At 48.7% G+C, this 24,793-nt stretch overlaps 1 protein-coding gene across 1 annotated transcript in view; it reads right to left on the reverse strand.

Moving 5' to 3' along the window:
* NDUFA10 (NADH:ubiquinone oxidoreductase subunit A10) overlaps nt 1–24,793 on the reverse strand; it is a 50,805-nt gene that overhangs the window by 14,779 nt on the left and 11,233 nt on the right. The window contains exons 7-9 of the mRNA XM_044241970.1: nt 20,471–20,525; nt 18,818–18,903; nt 9,472–9,580 (exon numbers count right to left, since the gene is read on the reverse strand). Of these exons, the coding sequence (XP_044097905.1) occupies nt 9,472–9,580; nt 18,818–18,903; nt 20,471–20,525 (250 nt within the window). The remainder of the gene's footprint in view (nt 1–9,471; nt 9,581–18,817; nt 18,904–20,470; nt 20,526–24,793) is intronic.

Raw genomic sequence — 24,793 nt, forward strand, 5'->3', positions numbered from 1 at the left:
ATTCAGACCCGATCACTCTCAAAACAGCACACTGGCTTACAGTCTCACGAAAATGTCACCCCAGGCTTCACAGCATTGCCTACAGCCCCCATCCCCAATCATGCCCTGCTAACTTCCACGTTCACCTCCAGCCCTGCCTACACCCCCACACCCCCATTTCACCACAGCAGGCCCAGCCTGCCTCCACCTCCAAAGCCCTGCCCGGAGGTGCGGCTCGGTCACCCCTCTCTGTAGCACACCTCTGCCCAAGATCAACTTATTCCTGCCCCATCCCACTTGAATGCCCTGTTACGTGTAAGCTTATTGGCCAGACCTCCTTCCCCAACCAGGATGCAAGCTCCTTGAGAACAACACTGTTTTAGTCCCCAATGTGGCCCTGATGCTGACAACAGTGCCTGGAACAACAGACTTGCCAAGGGACAGGGGAGTAAATGCAAAATGGGGAGGTGACAGTTCTGTGGGGTGGCAGCAGTGTTAAGTTACCAGCAAGTGTTCAGGGTAGACTGTCACTCCCGGAAATAATTTAGTGCCCACACAACGTCTGAGAATATGTCTTCTAGACAGGACTCTCTGATGCTAACAGGTGACAGAAAGTCTTTCATCAGTCAGCTCTCCTTTCTTGCCTTGAGAGTCGGAGATTTAATGAATTCTCTGTCCCAGGGGCTCACCAAGCAAACACCTGTTGAGCCCAGAGAGACAGAGCTTCCAACTCAGACCCTCACTAATGCGGCTACAGGCAGACCCAGCACCCAAACCAGCTTGCAGAGCATGGAGAACATCACAGTGGCTTTCTGTTTCCAGACAAACAACAGCCCCAGAGCCCTGAAAGAGCTCTTGATATAAAACATCTAGAAATGCTTTTAAATGCATTGCTGAGCTCTGCAAGAAATCACAAAGGTTAGAAATGAAGAGCAGGGTGAAAACCAGCGTGGCAAGCTGAAGCCTCAGTGGCCCTGGGGACATGAGAAGAGCCAGAAGGCAGAGCTGCCGTCAGGGTGAGGTGGGGCCCAGGGAGGGGAGTCCTTACTGAAGCACAGCTCTGGAGGGTAGCAGCCCCCGTGGAAGGCAGAACAGGAGAGAGCCCGGGCCCTGCAGAGACCTCCGCTGCCATCTGGGGAATTTACAGCCACAATCTGTCCTCACACGGGTCTGAGGGTTCCAGCTGCACTACCTCAGGGGCCTGGAGCCCCTGCTGGTCCTGAGTCTGGGGGCTGGCAGCAGCAATCAGTCCTTACAGGATCAGGACAGCCAGAGCTAGTGAACAGCGTCAGATGCCCCAGTTCCTGAAACGTCTGGGACACACTCACCCCAAAAGAGCATCGTCATTTCTTCAAATTCAAATTTAACTGGGGATCCTGTATTTAGGAGGGACTCTCATTACGTGTCCATGGATAGAGGTCCACAAGGCATGAACTTAGTGTCACAGTTTCCAAAACACAGAAGGGAAAAAACCACCCCTATAGGTAAGATCAGAGGAAACGATAAATGATAAAGTCTGGATGATCCTCCAAACCTGGTATTACCAGACAAAGAAGAGAAAAAACTGTATTTGAGATGCTTAAAGAAAGAGAAGCTATTGAAAACAAGAAATTAATATCCCATCCACAAGAGTAAAAAAGTGCTGGTATAAGTAAAAAACAAATTTATACCCCGACCCAAAATAGCAAAGACAGAAGGAGCAGAAAGATCCTAGAAGAGAAAGGGAGACTGTGACGTTTAATTAAAAACAAAAGGTCCACGCTCTGCTCCCGCTTCCAAGATGGCACTTCAGAAGAGCCATCCAGTAACTCCTAACCGCAAGTACCAGCAAGTTCAGGATCCACCATAAAATATGCATCATAAGTAATGGATGTATTACCCCATGCAGAGCCCACCCTCCTGCTTCCCAGTGTCTCCACAAGCATGCTGCAGATACATTTTAAGTTCCTCGTGAAATCATGAGGTGCAACTGTAGTAATTTCATTACCTTTATTAAATGTGCCAGGTTTACAGAAACTTCTCATGCTGTTGGTGGAGCGTGGCTAAAACACATTTTCAACATTAAAAACACTTTTTTTCCCCTAGAAAATGAATAACAGCCTAGCAGGAAAGTCATCTTCCAAGGGTCTCTGTCAAAAGGGCACCCACCACCCCACGCGTTCCAGGAAACAAGTAGCCAGAGAATGTGCTCTGCTCCAGCATCAAACAATTCCTCCTCTTGCAGAAACAATTCTTTGAAACATCCCCACGCTGCTCACTTGTCTCCCAGCAGCAAACCCACGAGTGCATCCGGTGTCTCGGAGGCAGGCCACCTATGCCCGTTGCTCCCTCGAGCATCTCTAGATGAAAGCTCTGCAGCCTGGCCAGGGACCCCTTTCTGGGAGCAGATCTCCCCAGGTCTCCCCAACAGCTGCATGTGAGATCGACACAAAGCCTTCATCACTCATCCCTACACCTCCCACTACAGGCTCTCTGGGGGACACTTGGTAACAACGGACATCCAAACAGAATACTCTGTGAATGAGGACAATTGGTCACTACGATTTACATTCTATCTAATTCCAATTTACCTTTTTTTTTATTTTTAAATATCAAGTAACTGAGTTTCCTTTAAAAACACTGGCACTCTTCTAAAGGTTCACACAATTCTCACTCAGCGGGCACCTGCAAAGCCTATGGAGTGCATGGTCACTTCCTGCAAAGGGAACGGCACCTACATGGCTGCAGCCAGGGCGTCAAGGCCGACACAAGCAGGGACGTGGTGTGTGTGTGTGTGTGGCCCGCGATGTGGTGGGAACAGAGCTTCACCTCTTGGCAAACACAAACCTGGGCTAATCCTGAGAAAAACATCAGACAAACCCCACCTGAGGAACAGTCTATAAAATCCTGACCATCTTCCTTACAACTATCCTAAGGACCAAACACAAGGAAATGAGATAGTCATGGCCAAATGGAGTTTCTGGAGACGTGACAACTCAGTGTCATGTGGTTCCTGGATGGTCCATGGATAGCCCCTGGATGGGGTCCTGGAACAGAAACAGAGCACTAGGGAGACTCAGGACATCAAACATGGTATGGACTCAGTGAACAGTACTGCACAGACGCCGGTCTGTCCCCTGCTACAGTATATCACACCCACGTAAGACGTCAGCAAGGGAAGTGGGGTGTGGGGCACATGAGAACACTCCAGCAGCTGCACAACTTTCCTGCAAATCTAACACTGTTCTAAAAGTGCTGCAAATCTAACGCTGCAAAAAAAAGTCCTGCAAATCTAACACTGTTCTAAAACTGCCAAATTCCCCCAGCATGTCTGTGATTCAAATGGCTAACATACTCAGCTTCTGGGGGACCGGTGCAGACAACAACGTCCCTCCTGAGCCACCAGGAGCGACGGGGAAAACATCTGCGCAAAGGCAAGAAGGCAGGGAGGTTCCAGGTCCCCAGGAGGAAAGCAGAAGAGGCAAGCTGCTAGTGTGCCTGCAAAAATGCCTCCCCAGGGCCTGCCTACCCCCGCAGGGGTAGCTGCGAGCCCAAGAAGCCGCAGGGGAGGGGTCGGCAGAGACAGAAGGAAAGGTCAGAACCCATTGCACAGCAAGCCCCACTGAGCGTGCCCTCCTCAGGAAGGGCAAAGGGCAAGTAAAGCAGGCCTCACAATCCTACACTGGGCATCTGGTGCTGGGTCTGTGGATGGGCTCCGGTGACCCGCTGGAAGTTCATGCCTGCCAGAGACAGCACCTGCCTCCTCTCAAGGTAAGAAAATGCCATCCAGAGTGTCCAGCTATCTTTACGGTAACTGGCGCTTAAAGGAAAGAAAAAGAAAGCACACAGGAAAACAGGACTGAATGATCAACCATGGAAGGACTGGGAGAGAGCCGGGCAATTTAAATGGATCGAAAAGAGGTAACTTTGTGATGAGTGTGTTCAAGTAATGAGGGGACAAAATAATTTCAGCAGGTCACCTGACATAATAAAAAATGGAAATTCTAGAAACAAACAGGACTAGGATTACAATTAAACATGGAAACAAGGACCGGCAGGTCTAGGAGCCAATGAGAAAGAGCTGGGAAGATGAGCACCTTGGAAGCCCCACAAGAAGAACATGCCCGGCTGAGGGTCATGGAGAAACAGGATGGAAACAACAGAAGAGCATTGGGGCACAGAATGTGCTCGAAGGTCCCCATGGCTGACTGGGGCCCAAGAATGGGAGTACTCGGAGAGGGGTGCAGGGCACACCTAGCAAGAGGTCCTAGTAAGTCTTCCGAAACTGGGACAAATGTTAGCCAAAGAACATTAGGAACCCAAGCAGAGACAAAAGTACAGACGCATGTGCGGGACACACATGTTCACTGAGACATATGAGCGTGGTGTGAAACGGGTCACGTGTCAGCTACCCCAGGAAGCACGTACCCCAAGGCCATGGATGCCAGGCCCCTCACCATATGAGAAGCCTACGAGTCGGGGACAAGGAGGCCAGACCCTATCGTGCCACCCCGGGACTGAAGGACTGCCATGAGCTTGGAGTTGCTGGCCCACGAGAGGCAGAGGTAAATACAGGCGTGTGGGTGAAGGATAGGAGCCTGGGGGTCCATGGCCACACGGCCAAGTAAGTGAACGTGCAGGGAGGAGAGAAAGCACTGGCTTCCAGTGGGGTAAGAAACAGCACTGGGGGGGCAGTGACAGAGCTAGGAAGGCAAAGTCTGGCGACCGTTACATTAATATCCGAGCCACTGAGTGCAAGCCCACTGAGGAGATGGACAGTCCTCCCCACACCTGAAATATTGCTACATTACAAGGACTAAAAGAGCAACTGCCAGTGAAGACAGCCCCTCTGCCAAGTGATCAGAGTCAGCACAGTCTGAGCACAGGCCCACAGATGCCCTGGGCTGAGCTGACACGCTGGATTCCAGGAGATTCAGAAAGGCAGGCATCTGAAGCCTGGTCCCGGCAAACAGCAAACACCACCAAACGGAGGGCCATTTGAACACAGCCTGTCCTGTCCTCCTCCGAAGTGCCAAGGAAAGCCGGAGGGACAGGTCAGGCTCAGAGACCAGCCACACGCAGGCCGCTCTCCTACATCTGGTCTTCCTGCTCTCCAGAGCAGCTCTGGGACGGTGGGGGACCTCGAAGGGTCTATAGATTAGAGGTAGGAACATAGGAATACTTCCTGGCCTTGACAGCTGTGCTGTGGGTGGGAAGAGAATGCCTTAAAGCCACAGTTCTCTCCTTAAACCAGATTCTGGGCCCCATCCCTAGGAGGTCTGTGCCGGAGAACTGGCATGGGGCCTGAGAGCCTACGTCCCCACAGGGCCAGGTGGGGCTGCTGCAGGGGCCCACTGAGAACCACCTCTGCACTGCCTGTGGCTAAGAGGGCATCTGGAGAGCTCACAATGGCTCGGCAGATGGTATGTTCTACTCTCGTTCAGTCTGTAAATTTGAAGCATTCCAAAATAAAAAAAAACAGATAAAACAAGGATCCTAGAGACCATTTTTAAACTTAAGAATTCTTATTTTTTGTCAGCCAGGATTCTTCAGGCTGTAGAGTGAGAGCATGGAGAGCGAAGGGGACAGGGCGCAGGGGAGCCTGGGGCAAAGCTGCAGGGGCATGGACCACAGACAACGATGAACACTGTTGTCTCTAGGGCCCACAGTGCTTGGAGAAGTGATACAAATGACAAAACAGCACAAAAGACAGGAGCTGGGCAAATGAGGAGAAAGCCCCAAGACCCCTGTTCTGGAACTAGAGACCTAGCGCACCGTGGACAGCAATACATCGAGGATGGATATTTAACTACCTGACTGGCTACTACACACTACTAAGAGAATGAGAGCTAGGAAGTGAACAGAGGAAGGAAGCAGAATGAAAATAAACAAAAAACACCTTAATGCAAAAGAGGGCCAGAAAGGAAAAAAACAGAGCAGGTAAGAAACACACAAAACATGGAGTAGGAGGAGCTCCTGAGACAGGAGTGCAACAGCAGCTGCACTGAGTGTGAAGAGGGAGACAGTCTCAAAATGCAGATGGGACGAAAGGCGAGGCACAACCATCTCAGGGAGCACAGCGCCCGCCGGCAACACTGACATGTGGAAAGGCCACCGGCAGAAGACGGCATAAGACGCCACAAAGCTAGTGAAGAAAGCAAACTTTGGGGACAAGAGCCACCCACGAGGGAGGCTTCAGGGCACACACACCCAACGACACGGCCTTGGCATGTGCAAAGCACAACGGCAGAGAACCATGGGAAGGAACCAATCCACCAACAGTGGCGGACTTGCACATGTTCCACCCAGCAGACCCATGGGGACCCAGACCAGCCCGGGGGAAGGTGATGTGAGTCACGCCCCCACAGATGTCACCTCAAGACTCCAGCAGGACGCCACACACAGCATAAGCGGAAGGGGTGCTCTCCTCCAAGACCACAAAATGTCACCAAATTGACCAAATGCTGAGTCTCAATCACACGCAAGGATTGAAATTATACAAATTATGTTTCTGATTAGAGCAGAATTAAGCCAGAAACCAGTAACAAAAAGATAATTAGAAAGATCCCAACTGCTTTTAAATTATCCAGTATAATTCAAATTAGCATACTGGTCAAAACAGAAATCAGATTGAAACTAGAAAATATTCTGAGTTGACTAAGGAAAACCCAACATCAAGACTTAGGAGATCAAGACAGACCTGAAGGGCAATGTGTCTAGCCTTAAATGCGTCTATTCAAGAGCAAGATCAAAAATCAATGATGTCTCTATTCATCTTAAGAAGATGGAAAAATAGCAAATAAAAAGAAAAAATAAAGAGCAGTCACCAGTGAGCCAGAACGTGCAAGAATGTGTACCACATGACACCAGTCAGGTCCTTGAATGACAAGCTCCCTCCAGAGCAGAGGAGGACGCAGACCCCAAACTCAGCACAAGTAACCACCTGATCAAAACCTCTTCGTGGTTATCACGAACATCTCAAACATGACTGACAAATTCCGCACCCCTCTCCGAAACCTGTGTCTCTATGTCTTGCAACACCTGCTAGTTCCAACTCCAGTTCTGGTTGCCGAGGCCAAAATCCAGCAAACAGCTTACTTGCTTCTCTCTTCCAGTACGAAGTTTTAACAGACTCTGTTGTTTGTACTCATCATCTGACCATCTCTTGAACCTTGGTCCAAGTTCATACTGCCCTTTGGCTGATATTCCTATTAGGCCTCCTAACTGGCCTCCTTGCCTCTGTTCATGCCCCTATTCCACCCAGTGTCGGGTTAGAAACCAGAATGTTCCCACTACAAAGCACATCACACACATTGTCCCTCCACTCCTGTAGAGCCCTCAACTGGCCCAGGAGGCGTCCTCCCTGTGTCTATGCTGATAATGCCATGCCTCACCTCTGTCGCTGCCCATCTCCCTGCCTGGGTCTTTCTGCCCCACACTCCACCTGCTCCCTTCACCTCCCGCAGCTCTTCAGGTGGCTCTGGAAGCACGACTCCAGCTTTTCAAATCCAGCCCCTGCCTTGCCAGGCTTTGCCCTGCCCTCTTCTGGGGACTGAATTTTCTCCACAGCACCTGTCGCCATCGTCTGACACATTCTGTTTTACTGCTTCCTTGCACTCTGACATACACACCATGAGGGCAGCCACGCCTCCAGTGTCTAGGACAAGCACGGTCCCTGGCACACACTTGGAAAGCATTCAGTGGAAAGAGTGACTGAACTGATGGAACAAAGGCAGTGAGCGGGTGGGAGGACCAGATGAAAAGGCCTGAGGCCCGCTGAACCGTCAGTGAGCAGAGCTCAGCCACTCAACTCATGTGAGGCCCCCTCCCCACTTGGGGTGACAGCTGCATAAACCCCCTGCTTACATTTGGAAAAACCAAATACATTTAGAGGAAACCTCGCATGAGGGACAAGCAGAAAGCCAGAGCCGCTCATCATAAACGAGAGAGAGCCTTAGAAAAGTTACTCATCAGCCCCACACATCAGTGACTCCAAAGTCTCTGAGATGCCGCCTACTGTTTCCTTGTTTAAAAGTGAGGTGGTCAAAAGTAAGAGACGTTAAAGACCTATCATGAGTAAATCAACACACTAATATAATCAGATGAATTTTTTAAAAATTTGAAAGGGCAAAAATTTCTCACTAGGTAATAGAGTATTTATGTTTTCAAGCCCCCCACAGCACCGCGCTCCAGCCTAGCAAACTGCATCGGGGAGACGGTGGCGGATGCCCTCGTGGCTATGGTGGAGAAGAGGCTCCGTGCAAGCCAGAGCACCCATGTCCCAGGGCCCGGCCAGGGCTCAGCAGACACAGCAGCGGCAAGGCCGGAAGGGCAGGCCACGGGTTTTGCATGCTTGCACGTGGGACACAGGGGAGACAGAAGAAGCCACAGCACCATGGTGGCTGCCTGGACAGAGGTGGGAGTCCTGATGACACAGAACAAAATGAGGTCACTTGTGTACTGAGCTCAGCAGGACACTGGTGCAAATAAGGCATCGGCAGCAGGGAGGAGCCAGCCCAGCCCCTAGATAGCACCATCCCGCCGAGCACCACACATGTACATGCTAACAGTGGTCAGAAAGGAGACGCGCACATACACTATCTGTGGGTACTGCTGAGGGACGGCCTCAGAGTTCTGTGTACTTCCCCACGTTCCTACAATGAATCCAATCACTTCCAAAACAACCAGAAGAACTCCTGTTAAAGAAAATGCCGAGTTATCTCCAGTAAGATAGCATGTAGTGGGATATACTTGTGGACACCCAGTTAGTGCTTGAAGCAACTTGCAAGCATCAGAGAGTCACGGTAATGCAACAATATTTAAGGCTGAAACTTATCTAAATGCTGGCTGCTCAGCTTGGTGATCTAATCTAAGTGTGATCCTTCCACACATTTGCCAGTAACAAGCCCCACCCATGGCTGGTGTAGAAATGGATCGTGCCCTTAGCCTTCCACTGACGGCAGGACTCCCAGAGAAGTCTCTCCTTCATCTGCGGGCTTTTACTACACAACTTATATGTGCCCTCGAAGTTCATGGAATTCTGCCTGAAATGACTATCCACAAACAATTCAGAAAACAAGCAATTCACAAAAATGTATGGAAATCAGAGAAGACCAGTAACACATTCGGAGCCTGCTGAGCTCCACCTCCCCTGACCTGGCTCCACACCCCAGCCCTGTGCTTTCCCCCGCCACAGATGCACGGCTTCATTCCCTGTGGACACAGGTACCATAAGGAGTCAAGCAACACCCCAAGTACGCTCTGCAGACAAGAGCTAGACAACAGACAGTGTGTCCCCATCAAGATAATACGCTGGGGCATGCGGCCCTGCAGAGAGAGGAGCTGCACGAGCGACAGGATGGGGAGGTGAAGAAGGGAGAATTACTTAAATGAAAAGGAAGCTCTTTCACTAAAACAAATAGGCAAAAAACAACAAAAACCTTTTCAGGGATGTGACCTTGGGGCCAGATGCAGGGTTCATAGCAGATAGCTCACCTGGTTTCCAAATCTCACCTTTGTGAATTTCTGGAAGAGACGGTCACTCTGGTGAGCTCCAATCGTGACTTCCGGGAGGTAGATGGGAATGGTTGTATAATTCAGCACCTCCAGCTTATTCTGAACCCTACAAAATAAGATAAACAGAGACCACGCTAAACCACTGAAACAACAAAATAAGCTGTAAGACTGATTTTCTAAACAGTACATACATCCAAATAAATGCCATTCATTCCCAGACATCCTCTGGATGCAAACCTTTACCCCAAAGACCATGAGGTCTGTGTGCAGCTATTTTTCTGAGGTGACCTTCAGAACCAGAGGGAGAGTCTCCCGAAAGCCTGAGCAGCCACAGGTGACCACCTTTCCAGAATGGATGAGGTTTGGGAGATATGTGAGCCCTCACTAAAACATGCAAAACTAATGAATCTTTTTTTTTTTCCCCCCCCAAAAATGGGCAGAAGACATGAACAGATACTTCTTCAATGAAGACATACAAATGGCTAAGAGACACATGGAAAAAATGTTCATCATCACTAGCCATCAGGGAGATTCAAATCAAAACCACACTGAAGGGGCACCTGGGTGGTTCAGTGGGTTAAGCCTCTGCCCTCAGCTCAGGTCATGATCTCAGGGTCCTGGGATCGAGCCCCAAAAGGGCTCTCTGCTCAGCAGGGAGCCTGTTTCCCACCCCCCATTTCCCCACCTGCCTCTCTGCCTACTTGTGATCTCTCTCTGTCAAATAAATAAATAAAATCTTAAAAAAAAATACAAAAAAAGAAGTTCAAAACCACATTGAGATACCACCTTATACCAGTTAGAATGGCCAAAATTAACAAAATAGGAAATAACAAGTGTTGGAGAGGATGTGGAGAAAGGGGAGCCCTCTTACACTGTTGGTGGGAATGCAAGTTGGTGCAGCCACTTTGGAAAACAGTGTGGAGATTCCTTGAGAAGTTAAAAACAGAGCTTCCCTATGACCCTGCAATTGCACTATTGGGTATTTACTCCCAAAAAAACAGATGTAGTGAAAAGAAGGGCCACCTGTACCCCAATGTTCATAGCAGCAATGGCCACAGTTGCCAAACTGTGGAAGAACCAAGATGCCCTTCGGTGGACAAATGGATAAGGAAAATGTGGTCTGTATATACTATAGAGTATTATGTCTCTATCAGAAAGGATGAATACCCAACTTTTGTATCAACATGGACAGGACTGGAGAAGATTATGCTGAGTGAAATAAGTCAAGCAGAGAGAGTCAATTATCATATGGCTTCGCTTATTGGTGGAGCATAAGGAATAACACGGAGGACATGGGGAGATGGAGAGGAGAAGGGAGTTGGGGGAAATCGGAGGGGAAGACGAACCATGCGAGAGTATAGACTCTGAAAAACAATGAGGGTTCTGGAGGGGTAGGGGGTGGGAGGTTGGGTGAGCCTGGTGGTGGGTATTACAGAGGGCATGCATTACATAGAGCACTGGGTGTGGTGCATAAACAATGAATTCTGGAACACTGAAAAATTTAAAAAGTAAAAATTTAAAAATAAATAAATAATTAAAAAAAAAAAAAAAAACCAACTCACTAATGAATCGTGAGGGAAAGGCAGCAAGTAACTGCAGTTCCTCCAGATTTACCCCACAGTGTCCTGCTGCCCTGCCCAAAAGGTTCCAGGAGCAGAAGGGCCACTGGAAAGTCAGGAGCCTGGGGCGGAGGGGAGAGGTGGCAGGCCCACACAGGCCAGCCAGGCACACCCTCGTCTTGCTTCGCACCAACAAATACAAAGCATAGGATAATGCTCCTTGTTTCACCATTTTATTTTGGCTGAATGCTGAAATACTTACACTGTGTTATAACTGCTTATTTTAAATCAAATTGAGTCTGAATATGACTGCTATACTTGAAGATGAAAAGCATTTTTAGGGCTTTTAGAAAGAAACATTTAAATAAAGTCTCCTCTCTTAAGGGGTCAAAACAAATCAAATAATTACTTTAAATGACCACTTTTCCCATTAATGAGTTACAAAGGCAAAAGAGGTTTCTGTTTATAATGGCCCAAATGGAAGTTCTTTGAATGCATCTGGCTTTCAGCTACTTTGTGATAAAGAGTCCAGACCCATGGTGGCCAAGGCCAGACCCCTGGCAGCCGGGGCTGGCAGCCATGGTCAGAACACCCCGATCTGATCCTGGGCCGGTGCTCCCCAGACGCCTCCTGCCGAGGACCGCGGTGCCCTAAGAACATGCGGCAAGTGGGATGAGAGGAGAGCAGGAAAAGGCACATCCCGAGGGTCACCGGGACAAATGAGATGTCACTCATACACAGACTCATAATCTGGCAACAAATATCACCCCCACAGGAAATGTGGTCCAGGGATATTTCTGCGGACGTCCACAGGCACACAGCCAGCTACCAAGAGCAGGGTTTACCTGTCAGCCACCCTAATAAGCTGGGCTTACTAAGGCACACCAAGAACAGGGCTCCCTGTCAGCCCCCCAGTAAGCTGTTCACACAACAGACTTTTGCACGCAGATGCAGAGAACACATAAGTATGCATCCCTTTATTGTTAACACAGAGAATTATTTTTTTTTACAGAGATAATTTTTAAAGTGATCTCACAGTAAACCATTTCCACTAAAAGCGAAAATTAGTGTTTTTAAATGTTAACAGATGTCACGGTGGAGTATGATTTGGTTTTTTCAGTCGTTTGAAAATCCTACAAAATTCTGGAAAATCCCTTAAGAACTTGTTGGCCCCGGAGCCAGTGGGCGACACACAGAGCAATAGCGCCCTCTATGCCTCGTCTGACTGAAGTACAGTTTACATGCCCCCCCACCCCAATAGACCGTCTCTTTCAACAAATACGCTTCCAACTGTTTCCGAACATTAAAAAAATAATCTGCTGCAACTGTCTACAACTTGTTTAAACTTGGCTAAACCACTGTCGCAACGTGTCACCATGAGCTCAAGCGGTGACTGCTGGGATGAGCCTACGGCGTCTTGTCTCCTGTAAAGGCCAAGAGTGCTAATCTTCCATCAACCTGATTACTCAAGATTGAAGATAAGTAAGGAACAGAGATGAAAGGGAAGCATTCTATGACCCAGGGAGCAAAACACAGAGAAAGAAAACATTCTGTTCACAAAGCACTTAAATCCAATTGAAGAGAATTCAAAACTGGCTGAAAATAACATATCCTCTTAACATCAGAAGCCGAAGTGCCCGAAGAAGATGAACTATAGCGGGGCTTGGTTCACAACACAGGGCAGTAGGCCCCATATTCTAAAAGAGTGAGGCAGGAAAAGACAGAAAAAACACCTAGCAAATTATGTCTTATGGCTCACACTGGTTCCCAATTGACAGAATGTCTATCCTCGCTCCTAAAATATGTCCACGGACCACCTGTTAGCTTGTCCCAAACCGCAAAGTTCTGTTTGATCACCACACTCTGATACCAAACTCGTACCCCACCAACCGCAGCCCTGGGATTTCCTACTATAAGGACCTCGTCCCAGAGTCACAAGAAACAGAAGCCTCCATGATGAAGCAAACAGAGTGAGTGGGAGGGCAGCCCAGGCTCTGGGGAAGTGGGAGGAAGGGGCCTAGAGCCCTATACACATGAAGCCCTGCTTGGTGACCAGAGTCACCAACCCAGGAATGAAATGGACCAAGGTGGGCGCCAGCCAGTAAGTTAGGGAATATGCACGGGAACACAAAATGCTATCCAGGCTGACATGTACAGTTACCGTCTCTTAGCATAAGCGCACACGTAATTACACACCAGCGTATGTAACTGAGATGCAACAAAAATGCTCGAAACCAATAATTTGGTCAGGTTCTAGACGAAATGAGTATAACTGGTAAATGGCATGTTTATAGTAATTACCTTGGAAAATTGGGCATAATTTTCACTTGAGTCCCCCAAATTAAGAAATGGTACTCACATGAAAATAAACACAATTACTGCTGCACACGGTTATGAAATACCCGGGGCACAGGGGCAGGAGAGTGATGGACCATGAGAAAGAGCGGAGAGACTGTTTACAGCAAAATAAAACAGTGAATTGAATGCTGTAATCCATAATCTTCAAGGGAAGTACTGAACCCTTCTCTGTGATCCGACAACAATACAACTAAGTAACCACTAAAATCAGGATCTTAAGATTATCATTTTGGACACAGTCTGGAATCAAATGAACACACATTCCAGACTGTGTTTAGAACTCGAATCTGTTTCGGTGGAACAAGTCAGCAGGCCCCTGGCCTTGGTGGGACAGCATGGCACAAGGACAGCCACCTTCTCACACGCTCCCTCATGTCTGCATCCAGCAGTCACTGACATGAACAAGAATCACATATAAAGCCTAGTGAAGTGAAGAGAGGGTATTCGGGGGGGAAAGAGTGAATGCAGCCAGACTTAAGCTAGGATTTTTAGACAATTACTGAGCAGGTAGGGGAGGGAACAGATTCAGGAAGAGGGAGAACCAGATGATCAGGACTCTGAATTACTTTGCAAAAATGAAATTTGGATTGATAACTAAACAAGGGTAAGCCACTGAAGGATCCAGAGTGAAAGGAAAACTGCGCCACTGTGACATTTTTATGAAAATTAGCCTGGTGGGTATGTGCACATAGGATGAGCAATGGGAAGAAATAATTAATGGTAGGATAAAGATCAAGAATGAGAGGACCAAACCTCAAAGACAATAAAAGTTAGGAAAGAAGACGAGAGGGAGAGAAACCAGCAGGGACAAACACACAGGCCTCAGTGTTACTCAGAATGTGCGGGTAAGAGGGCCGGCCGGGAGAGGAGGGTCCTAGCAGCATGACAGCCAAAGTAGGTGATGAGCCCACAAGGATCCAAGCCTGAGGTGCTGGGAGGAGGGGAGACAGCAAGGTTTGCACGCTGGGCCGCAGAGGGGGTCACGGTGGCCCCTCCTCACTGAGCAGGTCGGCACTCCTGAGCCGCGGCTTCCCCAGCTGTAAGGTGAGGGGAGCCCCCACAGGGCAGGGGCACTGTGGCATCGGGAAACATTTCTGGAATGTCTTCTGGACACAGTGCTGACACTGTAGCCATGATTCATTTCAGGCTAATACTCTGAGCCTTCAGACCTAGAGGCAGACACTACATGGCTGGTGAAAGGGGCTCTAGCAAGGTTCAGAATGCACGATATATATCTCATTCAGGTCAGTTTACGAAAATATTTGCACAGAGCAGCATCTAGACAAAAAAAGTGAACCAGAGCTTTCAAAAACAGAGACTTCCAGTTTCAGGTACAATAAGGAAAGAGCTTGAAAGTCATCACTCCTCCAACAAGAACACATCCTTGCAAATCAACTTCTGGTTCCGGAAGAAAAGCAGATGGAGGGAGGAAACGGGCACTCTGCTCAGAGGTCCCAGCTCCACTTGGGAGGTGACAGAGCAGGGGGACGTGGGCTGTGACGAGCACACGGCGAGAAGTGCAACTGCTCTGCCAGGGGAGGAGAAGATGGAATCGGACGGAGGCTCAGGTCCAACCAGACAAGGTGGGAGAAAGAAAACAAACAGCAAATGCAACAAACGAAAAACCTTCCTTGAGAGACACAGTGAATGTTAATACACATACATCAACATTCCTTTTAAATGTAAACCATCCACACATGGCAATTAAGACACAGAGACGGTCAGAAAAGAAGAATACACGGGCCTTGAATCTATGTGGCTCCAAGACACCCACGGTAAGCAGACTCGGGTCCAAAGGGAAGGAATGGAGGAAGACACCCACACGAATCAAGCTGGAACAGACAGCACCCATTCGGACATGACAGACTGCAAGAACAGGAACATCGTCAGGGAGGCAGCAGGGCGCTCCGTGGCGAGGAAGGGGTCAGTTCTCCAGAAGACATACGACAGCACAGCATCAAAGTACATGAGGCAACAACACAAGTCAGTGGAGACAGGGCCACGTGCTCCTACAGTTAAGACCTTGCCACCCCCTGCTCGCGGACAGACCCCACGGGCCAAGAAGCTGGGGGGGAGGGGGGCGGGCACGAGAAGAACACCCCCCCCCCCGCGACAGAGCCTGGTTTCCTGACACTGGCAGAATGTTCCACTCAATGGCAGGAGGCGAGTTCTTCTTCCGCCCGACCAGGGCATGACTCTAGATGAAAGCATGCCTGAGCACGTCAAGCCCCCGAGCCCAGGCAAACACGCAGACGGCAAGCACAGCTGCTTCTCAGATCATTAGTGCCCTTAAGCCGGAGGGACACCAACAGCACCTACAGACGGCATGTATGAAGAAGACCTGAAATCGAGCATCTAGGCCTCTGAAAAATAGTAATGATAAAAACTAGAACAGGAAGCAGACTGAAAAAGAAAAATACAGAAATTCAAGAAAACAAAAAGCTGTTTTTTAAAAACATCAATAAATGTGAAGAAAAATTCACGAAGGACAAATAAATGGGCAATAAAAGCAAACTATTTGAAGCTCAGTGTTTATAAAATGTAAAGTAAAGCAAACACTTTTCTTTGGCATCAAAATCACAACTGCCTGTCTGCTTTTTGTTCGAACTTCATGGTCTGCATAGGACTTTGGGAAGGCGGTCCAGCTGGCAGACCAGCATGTGTTTTCCCAAGAACAGTGCTCACGCAAGGAGAGCTGTACAGTGTGTTTGCACACCCGCACCCAGTGAGCTCGGCTTCACTCCCAATGTGGAGCAAACTCAGGTGCGACGTGCTGGAACCACAGGGGGCCAGATCCGACCCCCGAGTGAGCCGGTAGGACTCTGATCGCTAGTCCGCTGACTTCCACCGCCGTTTCTATGCTCCCTGCTGCCTCACCCACATCACATCTCTCACCATCACACTCACTCACTTTTGTGCACTCTTCTCGCTGATCCTGCTGGGCTCCAGAGCTCTGCCTCTTCCCTGCGGACACTCGGGCAGCTGCAGCAGCGGGAGGCGCCCCCTTCCACCGGATGTTAGTGCCACCGCCCTACCCTGCTGTCCGTAGCACACTCCCAGCCCATTCTCCCCACTCCAACACCCAGACAACACTTTCTACCTTTCTTCCCTCCTCAGATCTTCAGCCCACCCATCCCGTCCATTGCCACCTGTGGCTGATGACCCACTTCCCATCACTACAAAGACAAAGCAACCATCAGGCAATGTCCACATACCCAAGGCACAGCCCCACTCACCCAACCCCTGCCCACACCCCTCCGTCCTGTCAGAAGCACGGACTGCCACGGAACACTAGGCCACCTCTTCGGAGGCCACTCCAAGCCTTCCCCCAACCCCACAACTGTAGGATCCTTCCCATGTGCTATTTCTTCCATCTTAACCCTAAAACAAAAAAAATTGCAAAATGACTAAAATTTTAGGTCCTACTTTTAATAACAAAATCAACAGGTTCAACATGAGAAATTCCTGAAATCTATGCACTCTGATATCTGACATTAGGGTGCATCCAAGTGCAGAGAAATGAGCATGTCAGTTATCAAAAGAAATGCCATAAGCTTGCAAACTCCCCAGCAAACAGGGAAGCTCTGGCTCTGGGCACCCGCTCAGGCAGAGGTTAGCCAATGGGCTCACAGGCAGAGTGGTTACCACGCAGGATGGATACTCTCCATAGGCTCAACACTCACACCAATGCTCCCCAAAACTGACACAGCGCAGCCAATTTGTGTCCAGTGTGGCGGAACAGAGGCTGATGCTGAGCCTCTACCACAGGCCATTGCTGGAGACAAATGGGTAAGTCAGTGACACAGGGCCCCACCCTTTGTGGAGGGGGCAGCCATTGACCCTCACAGGAAACTTCCTTTCCTGGGTTCAGATCTGCCCTCCTTCCCAAGACTTGTCTTTCAAGCGCAGCTCTCAGAAACAGAGCAGGCCTGAGACTGCGGTCTCCCTCGGCTGGCATCTGAGGCCTCCGTGTCTAATAAATGCTGCCCCGAGGCGGGGGTACCACACACGGGGCACCAGGTATAACGTGATTTACGGGGAACACCTGCCTTCTTTCTGGAGGTCAGAACTTAAGCAGCTGCTAAGACCAACATGACCAGCACCCAATCAAAACCCTGGGCACCGAGTGTCTGATGGGCTCTGTGGCAAAAAGACTGCCTAAGCGCATGTTACTGCTTTTCTTGGGCCCGAAGCAGTTCATTTGGCAACGAACTGAGATGGCAACGAGGGATGCCTCATGGGAGGGAGCCGAGAGCGCCTGTGCCTGGACTGCTCCACATTTGTGTGCCTTTCTCCTCACTGACCAGCTGGGAATCCTCGCTGATTCCCTGGGAAGACCATAGCAATGAGCACAACCACCTGCTGTGATTCCCGAGTCCTTCCAGTGAGTCTCAGTGTGGGGTTGGGCTCAGGGCCCCTCAAAACACGTGGTGTTCTGGGTTGAATAACGTCCCTGCAAAATTCATGTCTGCTCGGAACCTGTGAATAGGATCTCTTTTAGAAACAGAGTCTTTGTAGAGAGAAGTTAAAATGTGATCACAGGGGATCAGCAGGAGTTCTAATCCCATGACATGTGAATTTATAGCAAGAGAGAAATGTAGACACAGATGCAGACACTCCGGGAAGAAGGCCCCATGAGGACAGAGGCAGAGTGGGAACGATGGGGCCACCAGAGAACCACCAGCAGCCACCAGAAGCCAAAAGAGGCAGGAAAGATTCTTCCTCGATCCTGAAGAGCCGGGCGGCCCTACCAACACCCTGACTTTGGGCTTCTGGACTCCAGAACTAAGAGACTAGCGCTGTATGTGACCACTTACCACAGCAGCCCCAGGTCACTCACACATGCCGTCACCCACTCATGATGCAGCCTGTCCAAGGAACTCATGTTAGGGCCCAGGAAGTGTGACAGTGGCTCCATGCATGACACACTCACTATCTGACACAACTGGCCTCACAGAACAGTGGATGGTCCCCAGAGGGATGTCGAGGCACTAGCTGCGGAAAGCACTCTGTTGTGTTTGCAAATCAGGGCGCTGCTCAGCCAGCGAACCAGCAACAGGATTTATGCCCATCTCCCCAGCATCCTGGGCCTGGGGACAGGAGGACAAAGCGCCCAGAGGAGATGAAAGCAGGAGTTTTATTTGATGCCAAATCCTCTAAATCTGGTACAGTGCTTGGCTCTTGGTAGAAGCAAAATATCTGTTGAATTAATACTGGTGACCAATTAACCAATAGTCAGAGTGGGAAGTACAACAGCCTCTTTGAAGGGAACAGGAAGTACACCTCATTATTGCTGGGACTGTTAACACCTCACTTGAAACAGAATTCCTTCAAGCTTCTCCACGTCTCTACAGCAGGCAAGGGCCCACATTCCAACACCCAGCCCCTCGTCCTCTTGGGCTGGTTCCCCATGGCACAGAACTCACAGCATCCGCAGATGGTGAAGAGTGCGGTCGTCCTGCTCAAGCCACGGCCCTTTGTCGTACTTGAGGTACTCGATGTCCTCTACCACCTGAGACAAAAAGAGTTTCAATTTCATGTAGAGGCCCATTTTGAAAATTTAAGAGAGATAACATTTTAATACAGTATAAGCCACGAATATCTAGCAGGAACAATCAGCACAGAAATCAAAAAGAAAGGAATTCAGACAGATGGCCTTTGGGGAGAAAATGGGATTGAGCACTAACTCTCAGTGTGGGTGCCCAGCCTGGCGGACGCTGGGGTCAGGGTCAGGGGTGTGGAGCTGACCCTCGGCATGGACGCCTGACCCAGCTAACACACAGGTGGCAGAGAGATTATGTGTGAGACTGGGAGAAGCAGCATAGGACGAAAAAATCATGAAGACTCGGGGAACCAAGTGTCAGAGACAGACTACTCATTTCCTCCCTAGGGACTTCATTCCTGAACACAAGACCCAGCCTCTGAAAGCAACAAGAGAACAAGAAAATGAATCCACTTCCTAGAGAGATCCAATACACTGTTTCCAGCCCCACACCCGCAGCCTGCAGTCCGACCTCTCAGAGGGGCAGTCTTTTCAGATGCTTTCTGTCCCCAAACATGCCAAACTCAGGGTCCTCTCCTAACTTTCATGAATTTGAGCCTGAACTCAAAACACAACAGTGTTACAGAGCAAATGCATTCTCCTACTCAGACACACGGCACCTGAACAACTCTCAAGGTGTGAAAATCTCCTAAACACAACCACGTCCCCAGAAACAAAAGCACGTGGGATGTAATCCATCGGAGCAGAATGGGCCGCTGGTGTCCTCAGCGCTGTCCCAGCACCACAAAGGGACACTGTCTTGGGTGCTCAGGGACTGCGCTCCTCTCCACGGAGAAGACCTTCCGCCAGAGCTTTCTCCTGCTCCCGCACCTGAAGCCGGCCAGGCCGTCGACTTCACAGAGCTCTAGACCTCAACTCCACATGGTAACATGGGCATTTTCTTCTAAAATTTTCAAACCTTCTGTTTTGCTTTTTGCAATTTACAATTTATATATAAGATATGGGACTTTTTTGTGTGTAACTGATGATCCACTGCCTCAACACCATTTAAGAAATAATCCATTTCCTTCTACTTCATTTTTTCTCTTTAAAGCTCTACCTTTACCAAAGTCAAGTCTCTCTCTCACACACACACAGAACCGTTTCTCCACTCTCTGCTCCTGTTCCATTACACCACATATTCCTGTAGTAATACTGTAGTGCTTTCATCACCATAATTTTGCAATATGTTTTTGTATTTGGGAAGGCAAATGTTCCTGCATTATTCTTTTTCAATTTCTTCTGGCTATTACTCATTAAGCTCTCTTGAAAACAGCACAGAGACTGACTTGAATTTTACAAAGTGCACTTACTAATGTACCTTCTACAATTTTAAGATCTTAGAAACTGAATTATTTAAATGAAAATCAAAATCTTATGCCCAGGGGAGTGATGGGCTGCCTTAGTGCCTCCTTGAGCTTATGAAATGCAGACATTTCTAAGACCAGTGGGAGCTGAACTGATTATCTGATTTATAAGAACTTTACATATGAATCAAATTTAAGAATAATTATAAATTTCTCTGCCGATTTCTTACCTTCTCTGCATCTTGAGCTTCCCTTGCACTGTACAGTAACACCTCACATTTCTCACTATAAGGAAAGGCAAGAAGAAATTCACAGTAAATCTTCTGAGCTTATAAACAAATGAGTATATAACATTAAAGTCTACTGCTACAAACGTTAAAGCTACCCGTTCTGAAGAGAACAGTGTGCTGGACATGTGCTGGCTCACGGGGTCTGAGAGGCTGAGGAGGACCTGCTAACTCCTGGCAGGACAGTGACAACAGCAGGTGTATCTCCTGACTTCCCTTCTGGCTACCCCACCCCACCACACCAGCACCAGAGACCGGGGGCCGAGAGGGACAGGGTGCATGGTCACTGCTGCCACAAGTTCATTACTGAACGTGGGCCCAGAGAACAGCCAAGTGGTGGAGGAGGAAGAACAGGGTACTTGAGCTGCTCAAATCTAGGAGACAACCCAAGTCTGCAGCAGGAAGGCAACAGCCCAGTTCCATTAGTCCTTGGCCCTTCATCTAAACACTGAAAAGTCACAGCTAGGTCCTGAAAAGAAGGGGATGGCAGGATGCCCTTTCCAGCACTTCTGCGCATGCCCCCACCACGCAGACGGCTGGCTGCCCACCTAGGACATGACTGCAAGCCAACAGATGGGAAAGTCTGTACCTGACAGATGAAGGAGGCTGCCTCTGCCACCACTTCCAGACCACACCGTGGGGGACTTGAAGCCACAGCCCTGGCCGGAGAGATGGTGAGGCCACCCAGACCGGAGGCCTGCTGGAAAGCCCATCACTGCAGAAATGTCTGACCTCCTTCCCACAAAGGTACAGCAGAATGTCAAGGACAGACTACTACTTCCCCCAGATCAGTTGCATGGCACACCCAAGGAGATTACACAAGGGACACCCTCTCATTTAGGAGTCAATAACACAGCACCCCCCTACTGGTAGGGGATAAATTCACAGACAGTCCAAGACCTTACAAGCTATGCTCAACCTGAAATCCACATCTGGCCCCACACAATGGTATCCAACTTCACCAACCAGGAACCACTTTCAGTGGGCCACTGGTTTAAGGAGCTCAGTTAGTAGCTAATTATTACGGACTCCTACAAATCCCCAATTTCTTAGACGCTGTGCTTACAGAGAAGCCTGCATTCTACAGTCAAAGGAAGTCATTTGACTAGATGACAGTTTCTCGGTGCAGCCCGATCACTGCATTTTTTTGTCTCACTAAAGAGAAAATGGTCAGAAACCACAGGCACAATGGTGACAGCCCCATAAAGCCAGAAACGGAAGCTCACTGCACCTGCCCTCCTGGCCAGAGCAAGAGCCACTCCTCATTTGAGAACTCAGCATCTTTCCTCCTCAAGCACGCACAGCCTCCCACTGTCACTAGAAAGAGAAAGACACAAAGGGTAGTGATCTCCCTACACAAACCACACGAGTCAGAATTAAACCATGTGTGTAGGAGACAGAGTCGTGGACACTCGTGATGATCAAGGAAGGGCGGCTAGCACGGAAGCATTATTGTCTATCTCACAGGCGTGTAAATGCTCACCGTGGATGTGGCATCCCTAGTGTGGCTGTCAGAGGCGTGAGCAGTACAGGTCAGGAAAGCAGTGACAGGTACCTCTGGCACACAAAACAGCACACTTTTCAAAGCCCCTGGAGGTGGCAGGCACTGCGCAGCATAGGCCAGGGGACAAAGACAGGGCCCCCGCCCTCACATAATGTTGAGACTCCAGACCACCTACTGAGAACAACTCACAGAGCCAATTTCATAGCCTAACATTTCCATCTTCGTGTGACTCAGTTCAACGAACATTTGCTTCCCAGGTGCCTGTAACGAGCAGAGACCCACAGCAAGTGCCTCAGTGACAAAATGACAGAGGACACATCAAAGCCTCCTGCTGGGTCCCCACCCACTCCCCCATTCCCACCGGCTTGTTTGTGAAGGGAGACTGAAACAAAGAGGGTGGCCCACAAGGGTCTCAGAGATTCAGGGACACCATCAAGGCCTAAGGAGCGAGCTGCCTGATTCCCCCAGGCACACCTCTCCCAGGAACCCCTGGGTCTCCTGCGAACAGCAGGGCTAACAGTGACATTTATAAATGGAGTAAGTGTCTCTTCACGAATGTTTACATGGATGTTTGCTAAACCCAGCTACAGCTCCACAATATAAGGTAATGAGGATAAAAAAACATGTTCTCCAACAATTTTCAGCATAAATGTTGACAAAGCCAGAAAACACATTCCTATGGTAGTTCACTGTGCCTCATAAAATCTCACAATACGACTTTGACCAAAGCTGCACCATTCTTCATGCGTTCAGACAGGACACATAAGATGACAGTGTCCGGGTCACAAAAGAAGAGCTAACATAGGAGGGACTGGCTCAGGTGTCAGCGACACTAACTGAGCCCAGTAAATCTTCTTTGCTTCAAATACGGACATTCAAGCTAAAAAACACTTCTCTTACTCAATTTTGATTTTACTGATTAATTACTAATACTCTAACAATTTTACCTTCTAAGGTTAGTACTATAAATATGTAATATTTAACTAACTGGTTTTAAATAACCAAACCTAGGAAACCTAAAATTGTTTCTGTGGGAAATACCTCCTGAATTCTAAAACACAAAGACTTACAAACTTCAGATAACCTAGTCATGATAGTTTCTTAAAATTTCATGTACAATTTGGCAGTTCTAGTCAAATATCACAGTGAATTCCCAAGAGAAAACTTCGAGACATAAATAGGTCACCAAGCCACGGCAGGACCCTGGTCTATGATCCAACACCTACATAAATTGGGCTGCACAGAAACTTTCACACAGGTGCTCTGTTAAATATGGCAAATGACCGCCAACGTGAGTGGCTCCCAGAACAGCTTGAGCTATGACAGTGGACAGACCATGTGTGTTGGAAGACAGAGCTGAGAACAGAGCAGGACCACAAGGGGAGAGACCAGTGCCTGTGGTGTAATAAGTCTCCATGGCAGGAGAGCACGTGACCTACAACTTTTAAAAATCTTTACTATGCTATTCATTTGGAAAAATCAAATTAATTCCCACACATTCACCTGTCCGTCTATTCTCATTATACAAATTGCTGAGAGCTGGGCTCTACCGGACTCTTCTGAAAACAGGAGGGGACAGTCCCCAACACGTGTGGTGTCTTCAGGTGAGCATGCTACAGTCAGCAACGCGACCATCAGTCGTGGAGCGGCACCCTCTCCTTCATGGTGACAAGCACACAACCCCGTGCCTGTCCTGTTAGGGGCCACGTGCTACACATGTTCCATGAGAAACACACACCTACCCTAAGCGCCCCTCCTTCCCTTCACCTTGTTCACCTGATGCCCCCCGAGACAGGATCACCAGAGCAAGAGGACCCCCTGGGCGCGCAGGGATGTAGGTATCCAGGCCAGAACAGAGATGACGCAAGGGGAGCTTACGATGGCTGCTGAACATACTTCATTATCAGGAAGCCCTCTAGAAGAAGTTCTTGAAAATCACCACAAAGTAAAAGAAAACTTCACCCTCACAGAGAGCCTGACTCAGGCATTATTAGCTGAAAATTTCATTTGAGAATTTGTCAGGACGCTGTCTCTCAGCTGAGGTTTCTAGAGTCAGATCTCCAAGAGTTTTGGAACTGCAACACAAGGGTCAACTATCTCCATTTCTTCTGCTTATTCACGTATGTCTATACATTCCTGGGCACAGATTACGAAACCCGCTTTTTTCCTGCACCTCTAGTCCTGAAAACAGAGCAGTCCAACAGGAAGACAGGGACCTACAGCTCATCGTGCTCTGTCCTGCTGCTAGGAAACAGCTTAGCACAAAACAGACACGAGAACATATGCATCAATGCTTATGGTTAAAAAAAAATTAGCTTTCAATTTATAAATCAAACTTTTCTTTCAAAGTTACCATAACTTACTTTGATTTTACTCACGCCTTCATACATTGAAATCTTAAGCAAAGGCATGAGATTTTCAGGCATCAAGGAGTTTAAGTTGAACACCATTTAAGACAAGCTGCTAGAGACCTTCAGGAAGAGATCAAACATCTCCTTCCAGTGGGACTCAAGGGACAGCGGCCCAGACTTCCCTCTCAGACACTGGCAGCCAAGGACTAGGGACGATGAGCAGACCAAAGGGAGAACATTTCCTTTTGTGTTTTCAGGAAAGAAACAATGTGAGCAGGAGAAAGGAAAGAAACAGGAGGACCTGGTGGGATTTCATGTAATCCAAACGACTATTAAGAGTAACTTTTAAAAGGATCTACAGAAATTGCTTGTCCTCCATGAATTCTTGGCATGGATTCAAGGAGCACTTTC

Source organism: Neovison vison, chromosome 3, assembly GCF_020171115.1.
Source record: "Neovison vison isolate M4711 chromosome 3, ASM_NN_V1, whole genome shotgun sequence".
Lineage (NCBI taxonomy): Eukaryota > Metazoa > Chordata > Mammalia > Carnivora > Mustelidae > Neogale > Neogale vison.